We start from the raw sequence: 16801 nt of genomic DNA on the forward strand, positions 1-16801 counted from the left end.
CTCCATCTGCCAGGGCTATTGTCTGCCATCAAGTCAGTCACTTGACTATGGTCTAGATTGGCGGATGTGCAGGTGTTGTGAAGTCTTCTGAATGTCTCGACATAGTGACTAAGGGTTCGGGGAGGAAGGGGCCTGATGTTGCGTGTGGCGGCGTGCAGGGGCACCAAGTGGCTGCTCAACTGGCAGAACTTCCGCCGCTTCTACTTGTACGTGATGACGGAGAGCATGAAGACCATCATCCTCCGCCACCGCCACGTTCTGCTGAGCGACGAGGTGAAGCGTCGCTGCCACCTGAACGAGCGCGACATCGTGGCCGCCGCCACGCTGCCCGAGCTGGACGACGCCTACACCAGGTGCGTGCTCCCCTTCACCTTCCCCTTCCTCTTCCCCTTCCTCTTCCCCTTCCTCTTCCCCTTCCTCTTCCCCTTCCACTTCCTCTTCCCCTTCCCCTTCCCCTTCCTCCCACCAATCTTGTCTAATGATCTCCTTGTCAACGAGCCGGCAACCCCGTGCCATTCTTTGTCGCTCTAACATTGGTGAAATTTTAAATTTTATCTCACGTTAATGTGATTGTAATGACTTGCACATTAGACAAGACATTCATGCCATTTTTTTAAGGTTTTAAAACCACTACTCATATTATGACAGGATGTTTAATATGATATTTTTGTTTCACTGTTGCGTGCAGTGTCGATGGTACTTAATGCAGCTGTTGCATAGAGGAGGATAAGTAAGGGCAAGAGCTATTTTTTTAGTTTTACAGTGAAATTTCTTTTATCCAGCATTCCATGGTTTCGCACATGCAGCTCACATTCAGATTTTTGCGGGTGGATTCTGGCGTCGACCTTGGCCGCTAGTTCGCAGTGCAGCGCTGTGAACATTTGTAGTGTTTTTCACTCAATTATTTTATGAGCAGAAATTATTTATTTATTTTTACAATTAATTTCTCCACTCTTTTGATTTTCACACCTTGCAACTGCAAGTCTCCCAATGCTGCACACGGTGTGCTCTGGCACCCTTATCATCAAGTTTTCTCGCTCGTGTAGCGAGGTTAGGTGCAGAGGCTCGTCCAAGTGAAGTAAATTGTATTTTATCTGCCAGCTCCCTGTGTGTGGCTCTAGCCGTGTGAACAGCAGAATGAGGAACACAGAAATTCTTTCCTGCCTTGTGTAGATGTGCCGAACGTGTGTCCAGTAGCAAAGTGTCGCCTGTTCGTAAAGCACACGTAGACTCGGCCGTGTGCTCCGAGGTAAATGTCGTCCGTCCTGCTCGTACTTTGCCGGGCTGTCACTGCTGTCGCACGGCTGCCGACCTTGGCCTCTTGCCCAGATTACTGCGGAGTGGTGGCCACTGTGTCCCGGAGGCTGCTCGTAGCAACATGACTGTCGCGTCCCCGGGGGCCACGGGCTCGATCGCTCTAAGTGGAGCTAATGTGCCGTGCACACGGCCAGAGGGTGAGCTGTGCAGTCATTCGCGAGTCATTCTCCACACGCCGGCCCTGTTCACACCCGAGTAGCTCATTAGCACTCTTAAATATTTACAAACTGAGTATTCTACAGTGCGAGGTGCGACTCAGCTTTTGTTGACGGCAGCAGTCATATCAGAAGTTGCGACAGGCATCTCTTGGTTGAGCTGAACTAGATTCTTTGCAAAAATCCCCACTTTAAGCTTTCATGAAGAGCCTGGCAAATTTTGTGCCAATGCGACTGGTATATTTTAAATTCTGTAGTCAAGTACATTAAAAGGTCTTCAATCTGGTGCGTTGAGGGCCTCTGCCATGCCAGATTAGCGCTTTTGCAGAATTATTGAATGTCAGTATAGTGTTAACAGAAATACCAAAGAAAAACTAAAATACAGTACAAGGTTATTCAAAAGAAGTTGTAATATTCTACGTTGTAGAAAGAAAACATACAGATGAGTTTTTGGTCTTCTACTTCAAAAATATTTTTGCAGAAATTAGAATTGTAATTGTAAAAATTGAAATGTAAATTGCAATGATATAGAAAAAACTATAGTGAAATGAAAAACACAGTAATGATAAACTCTGAACTGAAAACACAAGCAGCTTACAAGGAGAGGGCGTGAACTTGAAGTCGCTGATTTTGATTTTCTTTTGTGTACTTCCCAATTGCAATCTACCTGCAAAGGAGAAAACCCAACTCACAGTTATTCTCAAGAAATAGGTGATTGGAAAACATAGTAATCCCTAAAAAAAATGACTCAATGATTAGAGCGTGTGATTACCACGCTGGGAACTTGCGTACTATCCCACTTTAGATTCCTTTTAGTATTATTAATTGTTTTCGCCATAAATGTTCAACTGCTTGGTTGAAGGTAATATGAAATAAGCAAAATGCTTTTACTAAATGCGCAATATAATTTATTTTTGAAACACACAGAAAGTGTAACAATTTTTACACATCGCTGTCACAATGGAATCAAAACACCAATACACCATTTGTGCAATTGAGCACTCCAAAGTTTACTAACATGTTAAAATATGCTTGATATGCTGCAAAACTGATTAAAATATGAGTCACATCCCAAAATGTTAAAATCTTTTTTCCCTGTCTTTGTTTAGAAAAATAACTTTAATACAATAGTCACGTTCATACAATGCAAGTAGTGCAACAGAACATGTGTCTCGCATGCTTTTATGATAAGTATCACCTGCAAGTGTTCATCAAATCTGCAGAAAATGACAGGGACAGTGATGTGTCAATATTTTCACACTTTGGTATGTGTTTGAAAAAGGAATTATGTTGTGCTTTTAATAACAGCATTTTGTTTATTCATACCAATTTCTTTCACCCTAGCAGTTAAATGTGTTGTAAAAATATTAATATAAGGTAGTGATGGGTCAATTCCTGTTTTTTCCCGGTTCTCGGTTCGGTACAGTTTCTTAAAAATCGGTTCTCGGTTCTCGGTCCTCGGTTCTGACTTCAAAAATAAAATAAACATTATTCAAACATTATTTATGAGGTTTGTCAAGTAATAAACTATTTATTGTTTCGGCTACAAAAAAGCACTAAAAAGCCTATATCTAGACTTCCATCTTCAACAATTTATTGTTTATAACACTGAAAAATAATAATTTATTTGTACATATTTTTTTCCTCAATGTTTTTATTGTATGCTTACAAAGAAATGCATTGGCATAATGTTTCAGTCTTTAAAGAGGCTATCAAAACAAATTAAAAGATTTAGTACAGTTTTCAAGCTACAGCAAACACACCAACCTATTGCAAATGTAATATGTATTAGTGAAAAATAATTCTAAATAATAAAGAGAACCCTTAATAAAACTAAAATTTACTATATTAATCTAGCAATTATCTCAAGAATGCTACAAACACCCTCCTTTAAAACATAGGAATAAAAAGAAAATATTACAATAATGGAAATAAATTAAATTGATGTTGAACTTTCAAAGTATTAAAATAATAAATTGTCTACATCAAATTCAGTTTGTTTGCAGTCAATTCAATTACTGCCACACTTCTGATGACATTTCTTACACAATTTATACTGTTTTGCTGGAATAATTATACCTTACAAGTGTCAACAAGCATTTTGTTTGTCCAGTCAATAGTAAAATACATCTACCATCCATACACCAGTTTTTAAAAAAAAAAAAAAAAAAAAAAAAATCTAACATCACGTGTCCGCGGGATCTTCGTCAATGCTATTACCACTAAAAACAGACATGCCACTTTCAAAGCAATCCCGTTTGCCTAAAAGAGAAAGTTACTAGCCATTCCACTAGATGGCTGCAGATGCAGTGAACTTACACTCCACAGCACTGCACAAATAGCATAAAATGTTAGAATGCCGAAAATTATTACGGAAATATTTGAAATCAATCATCAATTCTATTAAACAAATTTACTTTTGCACTTTTAATTGTTCTTTGTGCACCAGTCACTCATACTTACGTGTCAACGACTCAATTAGCTGCCTATTTTAAATACCATTGAAACAAACATGGGGTCTTTCTGTTCTCATCTTTCTGCTGCGGCACGTTATACAGTTGCACACATCTATGAACTACATCTATGGCACCTTCCACTGTTATGTTTTGATTGTAAAACGTACTTTGTTTACAGATGTGACGAGAACATTAAATATTTTCACGTGTAATTTATTTTATAGTTAGAGATGAATATTATTCCACACCCAAAAAAAATAATTCATATGTGAATTGGACGTGAGTTGAGCCATTTCATGCTGCAGTTAAGTTGTAGTGAAGAACTATTTTCTTATAGGGTTTTGCTATACTGCCGGTACCGGTACCGGCACCGGCACCGACATTTTAGCTGCGGTTCTCGGTGCTGGTTAAAATGCTGAGAACCGTAGGAACCGAGAACCGAGAACCGGTACCGACCCATCCCTAATATAAGGTATCCAAAGTGGATCAAACCCAAACCCAAATTGGCAGTGTGATAGACAGATGCTCTCACTACTGCACTACGCTGCCTTAGCAATCCTAAATGCAACATTACGTGCATATAATTTGTGCTTCGGTTTTTCGAAGTGATGTTTCTCGAGAACAATTGAGAGTTGGGTTTTCTCTGTTTTGCTATTGGGAGTTCTTTACTCTCACAAAGGGATTTCAAAATCGGCGATGTGGAGTTTGCGCCCTTTTTAGTTGTATGAACCAAACTGCCAAAGTCAGCAGTTAAAAAAAAAAAAAAATCTGATTGCAAGTGGCTTGATTCCTACCGGATTATGGATTGTGTCGAACCATAGTTTGCCGAAATACAGACCTTAACTGTAGTTTGGAGCTGCTCTGGACTCTTCGTGATCCTTCCATGGAGTGTTCATGAGCATGGCCGCGCAGTTCACACCTGCACGTGAACGTGGTGTGCGTGCGTGCGTGCGTGCAGGAAGGTGCACAACTTTGGGTCGGTGAGCGAGCTGTACAAGTGGAGCAGCTCGGTGAACTACCTGCACTCCATCGCGGTGCCCATGGTCTTCATCAACGCCCGCGACGACCCGCTGGTGCCCGAGCAGCTGCTCCAGCCCGTCAAGGACTTCGCCGGTGAGGCTCCCTTCCTCCGCGTCCCTCGCTCCCGTCCAGTCAGTCGGTGAGTCGAGTGATGAGCGCGCTGCTTGCTGGTGTATCAAGCACAGCGTCAGGCTCACATCGTGCATAGGGCAGCTATGATATTTGAGAGGCGACAGTAACATAATATGGTAACGAAATGAAGATAAAGGTGTAATTCAAGACCCCAGAGAGCTTTCAAGAATCTTTACTGAATATTTCATGCCTAAAAATGATTCTGAAAAAAATTACATCCAAGCCATTTGCACTCTCCTAAAAATACAGTTAAAAAATCAATTATGAAAACTGAACTTTGAATTATTTTTGTAAACATACCCCAATTGGAAATCTGGAGCAGTTTTTAAATTAAGGTTTTTGTTCTGAAGCTCTGCTGACCGTATGTGTGCCCGGGCACACATTCAGAGCTTCAGTAAAAATAACGCAATTTGAAAACCACTCAAGATATTTGAGTGGGGTCTGTTTACAAAATACATTTAAGAATTTGCCGAGGGCCTGTATTAGTTTTGTTTCCGGATTAAGTTTTTGAACTGTGTTTTTTTAAGAGTGAAATGGCTAAAAGGTGTCTTTTCAGAGTAATTTTTTAAGCATAAAACAACCGGTACAGACGTGAAAGCACTTAAAGGACTTGCATTACACCTTTGTTTTCATTTTTCCAACTTATGTAACGGTTACCTCTCAAATATCCTAGTTGCCCTATGCACGACGAGAAGACTGCGCGCCAGTTCACAGCGTTGAATTTAGAGGGGATACCTCGCTAGTAACAGAGTGTCGCGCTTGTCACCCCGCCTCACAATCGCAGATACACCCCTGACTAGGTGGGTCCCTTAACTCTCTACTAGCAGTCTCTACATGCAGCGAGTAATGCTATGTTAATGTAACGCAACACAGCAAACTTTCTTAAGGGTTGTGGGACTCGAGAAGTTCCTACTTGACCGGTCTCGGTTGAGCCTTTGAAGAATTATTCCCGTCTGTTGCAGTCCCTCGGGGCGCACATGAACAATGTGTTATCGCTCGGTGTGTTGTGTGTGATGCAGCGGAGCACAGCAGCTCGCTGTACGTGGAGCTGGCCCACGGCGGGCACCTGGGCTTCTACGAGGGCGGCCTGCTGTACCCCAACCCCGTCACCTGGCTGGACCGCGCCCTCGTCGCGCTGGTCGGCTCCCTGGTGCTCGTGCGCGCAGACTCCACCCTCAAGACGCAGTCCGTGCCCCACTAGTGCCTCCGGTGAGCACCCCTCCCCTCTCCAGGGGCCAGCTACATGAGTGTGTGTGTGTGTGGGGTGCATGGGGAGTGTACGCTTGTTTATACATTTTTTTAAATGTTACTACATGTTGATTTTTTTAAGACCATAAAATAGTGACGGTATTAACACAGTCGTGTGCCTTCTGAAAGGGGGGGAAAAAGTTAATAAATACTACCTAATTGCCAATTATTATTTCACTATTTGTAGCAGTCAGTGTTACTATTAAGGAGACATTCCATTAATTATGTACTATGGTCAAACAGCCAACATTTTTAATATTTTATTATATAAAAACATAATATTCATGACGAACATGGTTGAAACCAAGATGGGTTCTTTGTTGTTTTTTCTTAAAACTAAGAATTGAATATAATTAGATACTACTCTGGATAAAATACAACATGAAAATGTATTTCCGAAATTCTCATTACATCTTTTTCCTTTAAAATTTTTTTTTCATACATGTTAATGTTAATAATGTTTCATTCATTATAGAATTTTGGCTACAACTATTGTGCTCTTTGGGTATATCTGGCAACAGAGCACACCGAAAAAAGAACAGTGCTAACAGCAAAAATATTGTGCATTGAAAAGAGAGAGTGAATGCCCATTAAAATGTGAACTAAGAATGAGACTCGCTGTAGCGAAAACAGCCTTTCCCTTCCACAGTTACGTCCCTCATATACACTCTCTTTCGCCCTGCTTTTGTGCTGCGATCGCCCGCAGAAGAATCCACTTGTTATCTAACCAGTTGCCTCTTCCCTGAAGAAAATGTCACCAAGGAAGCTCTTATAAATATATTATAGTTTTATTTTTAGGCCAATTTCATTTTTAAAAAAGGAGATTTTGGTGTTAATGTTTTTTTTTTATTTAATTTTTTTATGAACTCTTGTTTATTCTTAAATATAGTCCCATTTTCAACAAATACAACACTTAGTGGTTCAACGATACTTACTTGACCAAAACAGTTTCATTTTGACTGATCATGATGCACTTTTACAATATAATAATTTGTATTAAAGCATGTCAAACTACTGGGAACAATAAAAATAAATCTCAAAACTATATGTGTATTTGAAAAACGCACCAATGTCATTATGTAAAAGTTAGTTACTAATAACTGTCACAGCCGAGACCACCATGTGATGCAGTGATATGTGGTTGCAGTTGGGAAGCCTGGCCAGCCTTCACCGTGCCGTTCACGGGAGCCGACGCGGCGAGGGATAGTTGTAACAAGCCATTTAACTACGTATTTCACTGCATTTCCGTGCTTTGTGCAGGGCACACTGTTTGTGTTTGTGTGCGTGCGTGGGTGTGTGGAGCGTGTAGTGTGACTGCTGTAAGCTCTACAGTTACTAAATTATTGCTGTCACAAAATGTATTTATTGTATATAATATTCAAAGTGTGTGTGTGTGTGTATGTGTTTTGCGTCTGAACAACCAGTTGGTGCACTAATCTTAGATTGCGGTATGCATTAAATAATTATTTTTAGTTAACTAGATTTTTACCCCCAAATTAATTGAATGAACGGCAATGAGACGGTTTCATTCGGGAGACTCGGCACTACAGCAGATAATTATACAAGGACTTAACTGAAGGTCAATTTTTACAAGAATAAATACGCCTTTAGAGTGATGAATGTTGTGAGAGATGTGTGTGAGAATTTTTGTACACTGTCCAGCTTGTCTGCACTCAAAGTGAACATGTTGTTCTAAACCTTGTTTCTGTTTTCTTTATTTCTTTCTTTTCGTTCCTGTTTTGGATTATCCTTGTGTTGTGTCTTTATATTGGCATCCTGTCTTTCTCTCTTCTCGTGTGGCAACATGTATGTGTGATATTTCATTTTGTTTCATTAAATCTCAATTTTTTTCTCAGGAGAAATTTAGTGTTTTACTCCAGAGTAAGTGAAGCTGCAGTGATGCAAGTAGTAGTATTACAATTTCAAAGGAATTTAGTATCTCGGAGATCTAACTGTGAAACCAACAATGTTTAACTGTTTTTACACACTTTTCTTGAAACTGTGAAGTAGATTTATTTATTATTACTTGAATGGAAATAAATATTAAATTTGTTGAACATATATTTTTGAAGATGAAAATAGTACTACTCTGCATTACTGCACTGAGTGTAAATAGTGTCATATTGTTTATTCTGTTTTAATTTTTAGCTTCTGCAGTCCAATTTTATAAAGACTATTGGATGATTTTAAAATTATTCAATGAATTTACATGCATTTATGTGTTTGCTGATCGAAGCATGTAATTTTTAAGTTATCTCGGCATAGAGATTTAATGTCTACTTGTAAATGTATTGTAAGTAGTAAGTAAGTTAAGTTTGTACAAAGAACTAGTCTAACATTGTAACTTGCACCCATGACAATGATGTTCGCCCAGTTAACCTTCTGTTCCTCGTGTAATGCAGAGTCAAGTTGACTTAAACAATGTGAATCGCAGTGCAATGATTTGTGTGTGGGTGGGGGTTAAAGAGCGGGTCTTAAATACTTGAAAACTTGCTCCTAACAGAACTAGAGAGATATTTGGTGCTGGTTCCTCATTGAGCCAGCTGAGAGGGGGAGTACAATTGACTCTCTCAGGTGGCGATAAGTTTTAAGTGCTCTCTGAATTATTCTTGCAATAGGGAAGATAAATATTAATTATTATTTTGGACATACGCCATTTCTAGTTTCCATTTTATGTCACAGACAAAGATATATGAATACACATACACACACAAAAAAAGCCAAAATTAGCTGATGTTAAATGTATGGACAGCTCGAATTACATGGACGGAATGAGTCTGAACAGTATTTATGCGCAGAAGAACACATTGGGCTGACAATGACGAGAGACAGTTACAACAAAAACATTAAATACAGACAAACAACAACCTTGGCCAGCACTGTTACAGACAGAGGAACCCAGCGATAATGCTAAACAGATAAATGTGAACACCACCCCGGCAATAGAGCGACGCACATGCTAACAACATAGCAAGATAAAAACAGTTGCGATGTGTTCATCAGTGCTGTCGTCGTCGTGTTTTCAGAATACAGTGAAACCTCATTAATACGATATCTGTTAATCCAGATTACTTGTTATTACGAACCTATTTAAATCCCCAGCAACATGAGTAGGATGTTCAGTGTTAATTTGTAATTTGTTTTGTATATAAATACGAAAGCAGTGGTATGGCGTAATTTAGTAACATTCCACTGATTGGTTGTCGTATTGGCAGTGGTGTGTCGGAGTAAGGTATGTTCTAGTACCCAGAGGGAGCTGTAAGCAAGGCTTTATTCTGCGACGCCCTGGGGACTGTGTGGATGCACCTGCGGACGGTGGCCTGAAGTCCAAGCTAGGGTGCTCGAGACAGTGACTTCCGAGGAGTTCGTTTAAATAAGTCTAGCTCTGCGTTATTATTTCTGACATCGAAATGGCCCAAAAACTTTGTTTCTGGTATGAAACTTTTTTCCTAGTTGAAATACATTATTCGTTAGGAAATTACAGTTTACTTATTTAATCAGTTGTGAAAATTCTCTTTCAGACATGTTTTCAATTATCTAGTCCGTCGCCGCATTGAACGCTTGTCGGCATGTTCGGTTAGGGTGATGCGTGTATAGTGTGTGCACACGTAGTCGAGATAGCTCGCTGATAAAATAGCGCGCGGACTCTGTCTCTTGTTGAGTAAACTAATCTAAAGGCCCGCAATTTTTTTCGTGGTTAGTGTGTACTACGACGGTAGTTATTGGTGCTCAACGTTAGTTCTGTGTCGCATTTGGGTCACGCTTTTTGTTGTCATTTTCTTTTACGTTAATACAAAATATTTTTGTTTTGTAGTACTTATTTACTAGTTTTTTAGGGTCGGCTAGAATTGAGATTAAACCTGAAAGTAGAGTATTTGTTTGATGTGTAAACACTCATTCGAAAACATTTTTAACACCTCAAGTTTTGTACACGTTTATTTAACCATATAATACAAATGAGATTAATTAATTTAATAAAAAAATAAATTTAAACTTTTAGTGGATTTTATGTCATGTATTTTGGCTTAAGTTTTGATTGTATATTAGTAGGCTATTAGATATGTAACAAGTTTAAACAACATACCATTCAAAATTGTAAATAATTTTGTGTTAACTGTGCCAACCATGGTTTTACTTAATAGAATACTCTTATGCAGGTTTGTAGTAGATAGTCCTACAAGACTGCACATATTTTTCTTTTGTTTTGACATTAATGTATGTGCAACATGGGGAAGTATGGTTATTACAAAATCAGTAAATTTCTGACCCTCAGATTTGTATCAATGGGGTTCCACTGTACCTGTTCAATTTCATGATGGGTTTGCATGTGCATCAATGTATTGTCGGTGTGTATTTAAGATTTTTTGTTGTATTATCTTTGGATTCCTCTGTCTGTGGCCGTGGTGGACCGAGGTTGTTGTTTGTTTGTATTTACTGTTTTTGTTGTAACTGTCTCATCATTATCAGGCCACTGTGTTTGTGCTGTGATATTGTTCTGTCCAATTCCTTCCCTGGAATTCATTTTGTTGTTTATAAATTTAATATTTGACATTAGCTGATTTTTGCTCGTTTTCTTTGCATTTTGTATTCGTTTTTCTTTGTCCATTCTATGGGCTTTCTAGCAATGGCGTTATGTCCAAAATAATGATTTTAATCACTGCAGAGTGCTTATCTTGCACCTGACCCAGAACTAGACATTGTATGCATTACAGAGTTGGTCACCAATAAAATTGCAGAAATTTGTAATTTAAAGTATTCATACATAGCACAATGTCAATTTTGTTAACTTCATTATTCTTCATCAAGCTTATCTAGTGAAAAAAATATCACAAACTGAAGATATCCTAATTAAAATTGAGTAACATGGATATGATATGCAGCGATGTGGTTATTTTCAGTGCTAAATGCCATGTTGTGCTAGAAACACATTATTTATGTGGTTTTGTACCTCTGTAAGTTGTAGCGATTATAGCATTTTTGGCGTAAGTCTTGGCCACCAGACCACTAGCTCAGCCAGTGAGCGTCACTTACCTGTGTATTGTTTGGAATTGCTTATTGTTTTATGAGGTTACTGTTCTATACTATTCTGTGCCATAGGTTTGAATTTGAGAATGTAAATTACACTTATTCCTTAAAAAGAAAAACAGATGTATTTCCAGACCTTCAAATTATTTAAGTGTAGAGTATCGTGTTTATGTAGCCATGAGACATATGCTAGTAGTGTTGACTTTTGTGTGCACTTTAGCGAATAATAACATTTTAAAATATGAAAATCATAGGCCCTTTTACATAAGTGTTTATCGTGTAACTGAAGTTTGCCTTGCAGCCAATTAAGGGTTCTGATAATTAAAATGACCACTCTTTGTTATTTTTAGTAAACCTTCCCCATACTCTGGAGAGATGGTTAAACTGCTGCCAAGTGCACGGAACTATGACACGAGGGTCATTTTGTTTTACGTTATAGCAATCGACGGGAGTGCAGCGAAGCTGTGTCAGGTGCAGGAAAGTGCTGCCTACAGATGCATGGTCTTCATGTGATTTAATGTTTTAAAGATACGTAACATTGTATGATATGCTTGCATTTTTAGTTATATGTAGTTTAGTTCTAGTAACTTTGTCGTGTTGTTTGCAGCGACACTGTTTCCTTCTTCAGTCACTGAAAGCCATGGTCTTTATTTTTCCTGCATCATGTGGAAAAATGAAAGCATATTTTATAATAAAAAAAAATGGCACAGTGTGTTTGCATGTAAATACGAAAGTAGTGGTATGGCGTAATTTAGTAACATTCCACTGATTGGTGGTTGTATTGGCAGTGGTGTGTCGGAGTAAGGTATGTTCTAGTACCCAGAGGGAGCTGTAAGCAAGGCTTTGTTCTGCGACTCCCTGGGGACTGCGTGGTTGCACCTGCGGACGGTGCAGTGCGGGGTTCTGCGACTTACGCCTGCAGTCCGAGGAGCGAGTACGGTCGGAACTCGAGGGGGCTCTAGGCGGCGACTCCCGGGGAGTTAGCCTGCATAAGTCTAGCTAACTGTTCACAATTTTTAGCAGTTAAAAGGTTACTTTGCAAGTAATGATACAGCCACAGAGCAAAACCCTATCCACGCCCTAGTGTGTACCACAGTATGTCTCACGCTTAGACTGCAGTACGATGCAAATGGCCTCCGCTGTTGCCAAATTGAAACAACCTAGCTTGTTGACATTAAAGATATTTTTTATACCATCAATATATTAATTTAATATTACTATTTAAAGCCATAAAATAGTGTATGACTGTATTACTACAGTTTTAATATTCTGAAAGAAAATTTTTTCAATTATAACACCAATTATTATCTCACTGGAGAAACTATTTTTAGCATTTTATCGCTACTAATGAATTATATGCTTCAATCAAATACACCCAAAATTAAAAATATAAATCAATCATTACAATATAAAGTTGTGTCTTAAACTTTTGTTCCCGTTGGCTCTATCTGGCCAGCACACTGAAACAAGAACAGCGCTAATATCAGATATTGTGCATTGGAAAGAGACAGTTAATGCCCATTAAAATGTACACTGAACTCTTAAGGGTGAGACATGTTGTAGGCAAGAAAGCCTTTTTGTGCACTTTTTTCAGCTGTCAGCTAAATCAATTAAATTACTCAGAGGGTAATTACGACTGGTGTCAAATTTAAATGCCCACCGTTGCTACAGATGAGGTAATATGTATTCAAATATGCAGTTTATCAGATCACTAACATGGGTTGCTTAAAAAAAAAAACAACAACTTTGTGAACTTTTTTCTATTATGTCACTACCTTTCTTAATCTCACACCAGATGTAATTTGTACTTTAATTCAACATATTATTCGCATCTTTTCCAACTAAAAATTAAAAAAAAAAAGAAAAAGAAAAAAAAAACTTTTAGAATTGTGTTGAAGATTGATGCCAAAATCAAATGATCAAAATGTTCAATGACACTATTTTCGGAGCTTCACCCATGCTTATTGATAAGTTATTTGAAGTATGGAGCTGCCATTCGATGGTATAACCGAGGGCAATTGCCCTTGCTCGTAGTGCAGCCTTTGCAACCATGTACTGAGTTACATTGGCTCATCTTGAATTTATACATGCATTCAAAGTCTTTGAATTGTGACTGCTTGGAACATGGCTTCTGGCACACACGACCGATGACCATGAGGAAAATTAAATGTTGTATTGCAAATAACTGAATTTAAGCCATGACTAACTCGGGACTGCAAGTTTCTTACGTCATGCAGTAGCTCCTTGGTCAAGTAGTCATTTATATCTGAATACTGGTCGGAATGCCGTAGTTGTGTCGGTTTTGCTTTCAAAATCTTGCGTAGGACTTTTTTGTTGGATCAGATACCTCTGCTGTGTGCAACAGTGGACTAAGCACGTTCAAGTGACCTTGTACGTAATCGCCAGATGTCGTATAGGACTGTTGTTTTTGCCAGGCCATCTGTTAGATGTTGCATGTCTATACCCCTCCCCCCTCGATCTTATATTAGAGGGGGGGGGGGGGTGTACAGGTGCTAGTCATCACATCGTATGTATAGTTTATGCAACTTAACCGGAATTTTTTTTAACCTTAATAGGAATTTAAAAAAAGAAATGCAACTTGAGTATTGTGGTTATGGATTGGGGATGAGTGAATGCTGTAGCAATAGAACCCTGTAACATTTTATTAATTTGGACTCAATATGAGTTTTGGCTTGTTTTTGATTGTACAAAGTTGTGGACTCTTTAAGACGTTCAGGGTTCTGCTAGAACATAAAATTTAATTGCATGAGCTTCATTGTAACATTCAAATTTTTAAGGCTTCTTTGTAACACTGTAAAATTCACTTGTTTTTTAAGTAGTTCAGATATGATGATGCTTCTACTATTATAATTTATTTTATATCTGTTTGCAATGTTACAATCTTGGTTTTAGACTGCTGTTACTATTATCACACCTGATATTCATTCCTTCAGCTTAAAAGGTTTGTCTGCAAATAATGGGGTTGACATAAATTTCATAAAAAAATGTATTGCAGCGAGTTTCACACACTTTATAAAAGCATAGAACTATACTATAGGCTATAGCTTATGCATCCACCCATACCAGAAATAAGATGTAATGCTGATGCAATTTCCTCAGGTTAAAGTAGACTTTAGCCATTTGATAAAAGTTGGTTTGTTGTTTTGAACTCAATTAAAGTGTGATTCATTATCTTAGCAATGTCTTGCTAACATTTTGTGACAACTTCAGTCACCTTTTTCTAGTGAATTTTCCAACACCCTTCCTCATAAAGTCTCGAGCATTTGGTTTTGTGTTTTAAATACATCAATTCTATAGTACTCTAAGGACTCTGTACAAGAATTAAGTTTCATTTTTTTACATTTCTAAATGGTTGGAAAGGCTAGTGATACCTGTGACTTGCATTTCTATGCTGTCTTGTTTGCAGCTGGTCAAGTGATACTAGTTCATCAACTGTGTGTGGTCCAAGGAAATAATATTTCAACACATGTTGTTTATGTAAGCACACGGAGCAATGATTTATTTGTGATTTAACAAAAAGGGTATTTACTAGTTTTGGATCTATTTTGATTCTGGTATTGGCAGATTCCATCACTTCTAGGAATTGAAGGATTCAGAAGCTAGGCTGGTCAATTATACTCCATAGCTAAATCTCGAGATTATAAGTTTACAAATACATAGTTTAATAAGACCATTAAGTGTATACTTTCAAATAGGATTTTCAATCTATTCATCAGGGTACTGAGCCTATACAATAGTTTATTTACCAATAATAATAGTCATAATGGTTTATCAATTATCAGTTTAAACATTGGTAGTGAGTAAAGCTCTAAGAAATTTTTTGATATCCACAATTTTTTTGTACTGCAAGTGTTAAAACAATAAAATGTCACTATTCCAGGTGTTAACATAGCAAGCTTCAGCCTTAATTTAAATAGAATCACCTACTAATATATTTTTTGCTGTTTACAAATAAGCAAATTTATGTACTTTTATTGCATAAAAGACACACTCTGACACAAGTCAGACAACAAATTATAATTTCCTATATTATAAGTTTTTTTTTTATATTTGATATTATTGGTAGTTGTGAGAGATTAAAAATCAATTATACGTAATTACATTAAAGGACTTTTGGATCCATGTTTATAATTTAGTAGTTTGACAAACATTCCTTTGATATGATCTGATAGAATTGAAATCAAAGAATAAAAACTTAAGTATGATGATTTAAAGGATTTTGAATTTGAAATATTTTACTAACAAATCCTGTGCTAGTATTTACATTTATTATTGAATTTTTTTTCGTACATGTACTTGTAAGCAAAATTGATGAGTGACAATAACTCAAAATTAAATATCTTAACGTATATTCTGAACCATCAGTTTGTTAATCTTGCAAAAAGACTAGTGATGTGCTTCTTGAAGGTGGTGATGCAAATGTGCATGTTTGTTGGAAAGTCTGGCAACCTCGTTGGGGAGCACCACATAATTTAGTGATTTGTTGCGTAGTTGTTGTTTGTTGTTGAGTTTTGAAGTCGTAGGCTGTGTTCTGATCGTTCCTCAAGTCTGTAGCAGCGCGATGCTCACGCGGACGTTGTACACATCAGAGCTTCAACAAGTGTCGGCATTCGTTAGCAAACATTGGGAGTAGCAAGCATGTAGTAGTTATTTAATTGCATTAATTTGTAATATTTGTTTAATTGTGTATTGTAACTAAAGCCTCTTATGTATATAAAGTAAGCTATTAAATGTTTTAGTTGAAGTATTTAGTAATTTAAGCAAGTAGTGTTGGATCAGATGTTCTGTCAGCAACATTGTTTGAATGACATGTGATTTATGTTCCAAATAAAACATTCTATTTGAATAAAACTAAAGAATGCATTTTTTTTGTAGCATGTCTATGTATTTTTAAACGAACTATGATATATGTGTTGCTAAGATATTTATTTTGCTGGCATCAGTGTGCTAGCACTAACAAGTGAATGTTGCGAGTGTTGTTTGAGTCACAGCCAGCCTTTCGTTGCATCACTGTATCACCATTAGTTTGTGGATGAGTCACATTATATTGTCATGTTATGTAATACTGTTTTGAAGATTTATTTTGTAAATGTTACAGAGTTTAATACAGTGCTTTTGTAACCTGCATCTAAGTTTTTTCATTTCCATCCCAAATACTGAAATATAAGTGTTGCTTGCGACATGTCATTCAAAATAACATAACTTCAATTTACTGCAATCTCAAACTTCCTTGAATGCACTGTCATCTTTCTACAGCTCAGATGTTTCATTGGTAGACAAGATTTTTATGTTTAGCTCAATTTGGTTTTTAAAATGTAGGATTTTGTATTATTTTTATGAAGATGTTACAGTGCAGCTAACTTCTTATGTCCAGGGTATTTGTTCTAATTTTTTTCACAAATGTTTCAAATATTCTTCATGCTTAAC

The 16801-nt window shown here is 37.5% G+C and overlaps 1 protein-coding gene across 1 annotated transcript in view; it reads left to right on the forward strand.

The window, feature by feature from the left end:
- LOC134535067 (abhydrolase domain-containing protein 2) overlaps positions 1-16501 on the forward strand; it is a 28611-nt gene extending 12110 nt beyond the window's left edge. The window contains exons 5-8 of the mRNA XM_063373910.1: positions 159-353; positions 4887-5041; positions 6100-6289; positions 7476-16501. Of these exons, the coding sequence (XP_063229980.1) occupies positions 159-353; positions 4887-5041; positions 6100-6281 (532 nt within the window). The 3' untranslated portion in view covers positions 6282-6289; positions 7476-16501. The remainder of the gene's footprint in view (positions 1-158; positions 354-4886; positions 5042-6099; positions 6290-7475) is intronic.
- The last annotated feature ends 300 nt before the right edge of the window (positions 16502-16801 follow it).

This window comes from Bacillus rossius, chromosome 8 (genome assembly GCF_032445375.1).
Source record: "Bacillus rossius redtenbacheri isolate Brsri chromosome 8, Brsri_v3, whole genome shotgun sequence".
Classification (NCBI taxonomy): domain Eukaryota; kingdom Metazoa; phylum Arthropoda; class Insecta; order Phasmatodea; family Bacillidae; genus Bacillus; species Bacillus rossius.